Here is a 6442-nt window from a genome sequence, read left to right on the forward strand (position 1 = left end):
ACTTGCTTTTGTTCACACAGCTTGAGAACAGATGAAAATTTTAAAAATGTGATTTACAATGTACAGTTAGTCCTCATCTTACGACCATAATTGAGCCCAAAATTTAGGTTGCTAAGTGACAATGTGTTAAGTTGCCCCATTGTATTACTTTTCTTTTGTTAAGTGGGTCACTGCAGCTGTTCTGTTAGCGATGCAGTTGTTAAGTGAATCTGGCTTCCCCGTTGATTTTGCGCGTCAGAAGGTCGCCGAAATGGATCACGTGACCCCAGGACACTGCCACCCTCATAACTATGAATCACTTGCCAAGGGTCAGAATTTTGATCACGTGACCATGGGGAGGTCGGTCATACGCGTGAAAAGCGGGAAATTGTCCTAAGCGCGATCCTTTGTTCTGAGCCAGTGATGGCTAATCTTTTTGTCCGCGGGCGCAACAACACCTGGGCGCGTGCCGTAATGCAATTTGTATGTGACCCCTCCCCTGCACTCTCCCACCCGTCATGTATATATGCTCGACACCACCACCACCCCGTGCCCTGTTTTGGGCCTACCAGGCCTCCCTGAAGCCTCCCGGAACCAAAAATGGACCTTGGGAGGCCACGCCACACACGCCACACTCTTTCCCGCATGCGCGCACATCTCCGGCATGCACCTCGCCCCCATGCATGCGCAGCAGAGCCCTGAAAATCAGCAGGCTGACAGCAGACGCCCGTACATGTGCAGTGGAACTGAGCTGAGGCGCCGGCTCACATTCTTGCAGAGAGGGCTCGGCATGCCACCTGTGGCTCGAATGCCATCGGTTCGCCATCACGGTTCTAAGCATCCCGCGGGCCTTGAGTCTGACACACACACACACACACACACACACACACACACGTGTTAAAGGAACAGGGAGGCGTCTCGTTTTTTTTTTTTTTATCATCCAGGTGCCCAAGCGACCTGTTGAAAAACGGCCCCAACAGATCGTGACCTTCTCGTTCACGGGTTAAAGATGGCAATAACTAAAGTGTGACGTTCTATCCAGGGCTAACATCTTTGGAGGCTGCAATCCAAGAGATACAGAGCCAATCCTTTTCTTACATCTGCAGCCTCTCTGGGAGTCCTCCTGATGAATTGCTGTTCCAGTGGTGAAAGGAACGTATTCGTCCCCTGGTGTTGATTCCCCGGGATGGCTGCCATGGTCCACTGGAACATCATGATGATGTTATCTAGGAATGTCACAATATGCTCAATTTTCCTAGCCTTTATCGTCGTTGTTTTTCCCAGCCATTCTGGAAACTTTCCTTCTCTTTATGTAGAACGGAGCTCTCTGGCATCAGAGCCATTTTGATCTCCCTCCATCTCATGGCCTGTGAGGTTCTTTTTAAGGCTCTCACGAAACCTTCTGAGGTATTTTTTTTAAAATCATTATATTAAGCAGATGGCATCGCACGGCGTCCTCGGTATTGCTGGTCTTCATTTACCTCCATCGTGTTCAGGTTGACGTCATATTTTCCATGCCAGTTCTCTTTCCTTGGGTTGCGTCCGCTGCGCCACTTGTTCAAGTATGGGACACTTGGAGTGTTCACACCCGCATACCTGAAGTCCTGCAAAGCCACAATAATACACACTCTGCCCTCTTTCCGCTATTGTCTTTAAGCCTTTCAGGCTTTTGCTGTTGTGTGATGCTAGAGGTAGAATGCCAAAACGTTGTGGTTTTGGTACCAGTCACATCAGTTAGGAAAGGTCGACCTCTTTTTTTAAAAAAAAAAAACAGTGTGATTCACCATCCAGATGTGTCTCTTGGCAAACATTGTCTTTTCGCATGGAGCATTAGCATCTGTTAGCATCTATCTTTTTTCTATCTTCTTGAATACATTGTAGATCTTTCTGCAATCTGAAAGTTCAGAGACGGGACCATTTTTTAAAAAACCCTGCCCACCCGCTCCATGAGTCCCAAAATCTTTGGGTTATGCAAAAAGTCTCATCCAGAATAAGGGACGCAGTGGCTCAGTGGCTAAGAAAGGGATGGCAGGAAAGTATTCGATACAGGTAGTCCTTGACTTATAACAGTTCACTTAGCAACCGTTCAAAGTTACAACGGCACTGAAAAAAAGCGACCTATGTCTATTTTTCACACTGATGGCTGTTGCAGCACCCCCATGGTCACGTGATTCACATTTAGATGCTTGACAATAGACTCGTAGTTATGACGGTTGCAGTGCCCCAGGGTTATGTGATCCGCTTTTGCGGATCCTTCTGATCAGCGAAATCAACGGGGAAGCCCAATTCACTTAACAACCATGTCACTAGCAGAACAACTGCTGTGATTTGCTTAACAAATGTGGTGAGAAAAGTAATAAAATGGGGCAACTTAACACATTTTTCACTTAGCAACCTAAAGTTTGGGCTCGATTATGGTCGTAAGATGAGGACTAACTGTACATTGTAAATCACATTTTTTAAATTTTCATCTGCTCTCAGGCTGTGTGAACAAAAGCAAGTATTGAGGCCCAAAGATCTGAAGCACTGAGAATATATCTTATATCTATACCCATTCTGTTGTATATATTTTTCTTTGCAAATGTTTCTTTGGCTTTTATTCAGAACACAATGCTTTTTCCAATCCTTTTTGCTCACATATTCTTGGGTGTTTTAATTCTTATGATGTAACTAGACATTAAAGGTAAAGGTTCCCCTCGCACATATGTGCTAGTCGTTCCCGACTCTAGGGGGCAGTGCTCATCTCCGTTTGAAAGCCGAAGAGCCAGCGCTGTCCAAAGATGTCTCCGGGTGGCCAGCATGACTAAATGCCAAAGGTGCACGGAACGTTGTTACCTTCCCACTAAAGGAGGTCCCTATTTTTCTACTTGCATTTTTATGTGCTTTCGAACTTCTAGGTTGGCAGAAGCTGGGACAAGGAACAGGAGCTCACTCTGTTATGCGGCACTTAGGGATTTGAACTGCCAAACGGTCGATCTTTCTGATTGACAAGCTCAGAGTCTTAACCACTGAGCCACCGTGTCCCTACAACTAGACTTTAATCCCTCAATAATAACCAAATATGAAAATTGAAACTTTTTTAAGTAAAGAAGAATGGGTGTTGCTCTTAAAATTATTGTTTAATGTGCCGGTTTTATTTTTCAGGTTTAAGGATTACAGAGAACCCCCGTGGGCAGAAAGCTCATATGAATTCTCTAAGCAGTATTGGTCTGTTCTGTCTGCCCGCCTGGCATTCGTCATTATCTTTCAGGTAAACATTTTCACTTTCGTATTACTTTTCCCTGGAGCAGGGGTCGGCAACCTGCGGCTCTGGAGCCGCATGTGGCTCTTTCATCCCTCTGCTGCAGCTCCCTATTGCCGGTCGGCTCCAAAATAGATAGGGCTTTCGGTTAGGAGAAGTGGAGGAAAAAAGATGCTACACTAGGGGGAGGCTCTATGGTGGGGGAACTGGACTTCTGGTCGGCTTCAGAATTGAACGGTGGGCTTCTGGTTAGGACCTTTGTGGCTCTTTGAGAGTTTAAGGTTGCTGAGCCCTACCCTGGAGTAAAACATATTTAGGACTTCCTGTGCAGTGAGCCTGAGCCAACAGAATAACAGAGTTGGAAGGGACCTTGGAGGTAGCAATAGCAATAGCAGTTAGACTTATATACCGCTTCATAGGGCTTTCAGCCCTCTCTAAGCGGTTTTACAGAGTCAGCATATCGCCCCCAACAACAATCCGGGTCCTCATTTCACCCACCTCGGAAGGATGGAAGGCTGAGTCAACCTTGAGCCAGTGAGATTTGAACCGCTGAACTGCAGAACTGCAGTCAGCTGAAATAGCCTGCAGTGCTGCATTTAACCACTGCGCCACCTTGGCTCCTAGGTCCTCCAGTCCAACCCATTGCTCAAGCTTGTCTTTGACTTTGCTTGTCAAAAGGTGACAACTGTCATAAAGAGTCGGCAGAATTAGCCTGCAATAATGTATTCTAACCACTGTGTCATCAGGAAGGAGAACGAGAAAGGGAAGAAGAGAGAGGGAGGGAGGGTGGGAGGGACAGAAGAAGGAAGGAAGGAAAGAAGGAAGGAAGGAATAGCAATAACTCTTAGACTTACTGTATTTTTGGAGTATAAGACGCACCCGAGTATAGGACGCACCAAGATTTTGAAGAGGCAAATTTAAAAAAAAACGTTTTTGCACTCCACAGACCTCTCCCCAAAGGCCCGTTTTTCACCAAAAGGGGTCCTTTTTTTTCAAAAAAGGGCATGCATAGCCTTTAGGAGGCTTATAGAGTGCTCCTGGGGTTTGGGGGGCAAACTTTCTGCCATCCCCAGCTCCCAAGAGCACTCTGAAAGCCTCTTAAAGGCTATGCATGGCCATTTTGGTGAAGGGGGTGGGTTTCTGGAGGCAAAAAAAATGCTGTATTCAGTGTATAAGACGCACCCAGATTTTCAGCCTCTTTTTTGAGTGGGAAAAGGTGCAACTTATACTCCGAAAAATACGGTATATACTGCTTCACAGTGCTTTATAGCCCTCTCTAAGCAGTTTACAGAGTCAGCATATTGCCCTCAACAATCTGGGTTCTCATTTTGCTAACCTTGGAAGGATGGAAGGCTGAGTCAACCCTGAGCCGGTGAGATTTGAACAGCCGAACTGCATAACTGCAGTCAGCTGAAGTAGCCTGCAGTGCTGCATTTAACCACTGCGCCACGATGGCTCTTACACAACGCAATCCAGTTAGTAAACTTTGACCAATCTGCTAGCTCTCCACAGATGGTGCCCTGTAGTCTCATCTCAATTATGATCCATCTCTATTCTTCTTCTCCTCCTCCTCTTCTCCTTCTTCTTCTTCTCTTCCTCCTCTTCCTCCTTCTCCTTCTTCTTCTTCCTTGGCAGAACCTGGTGATGTTCCTCAGCGTGCTTGTGGACTGGCTGATCCCAGACATCCCCAAGGACATCAGCGAGCAGATCAAGAAGGAGAAGAGCGTGCTGGTGGATTTCTTTCTGAGGGAAGAGCACGAGAAACTGAAGCTGATAGAAAACTTTATCTCCCGGGACAAACAAAGGAGTTGGAGTGAGAAGAAAAGGAAGAGGAGTCGGGCGGCCAGTTTCACCCAGTTCTACCGAAGCCGCCGGGGAAGCTTTACTTCTCTTAGTTCAAGACACAGCGATGTATGAGCCATATCTGAACCACTCGGAACCTTCCTGAATCCTCATTGGGTTCCTCCGAGGAACGGCGAGAGCTGTAGTAACACAAAGGGAGTTCAGGGGTCTTCCCTGCTCACCCGTGGAAGTGGTGTCAAGGCACTTAGTAGAGCTATGCCCTAAGACAAGAAAAACACTGTCCTTAGGAATGAAATCTCATACTTGTGTACCTGTCACACGATCTCACCTTGGTGGCTGGGCGGAAGAGACCCGATAGAGATCTAGAAAAGCAGGCGTGGTTTTCAGCACCTTCTCTAGGTTACAAACATCATGCTTTTAATCACTTTAAGCCCCCACGCCGTAAAGACTTACCTGTTTGGTTGGGAACGCTGATGTCGGGGGTGGTGGTGGGGGTCTCTCATTTCCGCGGTTCTAAATCACTATAGGTTCCTAAATGTTCGGCTAAAGTCGTAATGTAGACGTGGGAGCCAATTCCCCAAGCTTGGCTGCCTTTGGCAGGATTGCTGTTATAAAATTCACTTGGGGCTCTCCTGCTTGCCCTCTCTCTCTTGGATGGAACCAGGGGTGAGATTCAACCCGTTTGAACCGGTTCGAGCGAACCGGTATCTCCGGCTATTGGCTGGGAGCGAACAGGTTCACACCGACTTTCAGCTGGGCCTGCCTACCCACTCCTGCACTATACTCACTTATGTTCCCTTTTCTGACGCCCAGCTGACAGCTGCGACGAAGTGGATTTGCTGTGTCTCGGCTGTTTTCCTCCCCGGCAGTAATGTGGAAGGTGATTTCTCTGTAAACTGTGCATGCGTTTACAGTGCGTGCTCAGAGAACCGGTTGTTAAACGGGTAGGATCCCACCCCTTGATGGGACATTTTCCACCTACCCACAAGCCTGAGCTCGGTTGCTCAGAGAGATGAAAAGAGACACAGTTGCCGATTTTTGGGTGGGAGGATTTTTTCCCAGCAAAAAATCCTGCCTTTGGTGGCTGCATAGCCTTCTAAAATGTCATGGTGGGGACATGGGAGGGAGAGAAAATACTAGATTATTCACTGTCTGGTTTGGAATGACCTTTGCTATTAGATGACCACCAACTGGCCCCATCAGAACACCTTTAGGTTTCGGTGAGAGAACTTGAGAAAATAGAATAGAACAGAGCTGGAAGGGACCTTGGAGGTCTTCTAGTCCAGCCCCCTGCTCAAGCAAGAGAGAACCTATATCATTTCAGACAAGTGACTGTCTCCAGTCTCTTCTTAAAAACTTCCAGTGATGGAGTAACCATGATTTTAGATGACAACTTCTGTTCCACTGGTTAAGTATCGG

General features: G+C 47.0%; 1 protein-coding gene across 1 annotated transcript in view; it reads left to right on the plus strand.

Annotated features, from left to right (window-relative positions):
• Positions 1 to 5137, plus strand: part of ANO2 (anoctamin 2) — a 110370-nt gene extending 105233 nt beyond the window's left edge. The window contains exons 22-23 of the mRNA XM_032221874.1: positions 3124 to 3229; positions 4856 to 5137. Of these exons, the coding sequence (XP_032077765.1) occupies positions 3124 to 3229; positions 4856 to 5137 (388 nt within the window). The remainder of the gene's footprint in view (positions 1 to 3123; positions 3230 to 4855) is intronic.
• Positions 5138 to 6442: the final 1305 nt, after the last annotated feature.

This window comes from Thamnophis elegans, chromosome 7 (assembly GCF_009769535.1).
Source record: "Thamnophis elegans isolate rThaEle1 chromosome 7, rThaEle1.pri, whole genome shotgun sequence".
Taxonomy (NCBI): Eukaryota; Metazoa; Chordata; class Lepidosauria; order Squamata; family Colubridae; genus Thamnophis; species Thamnophis elegans.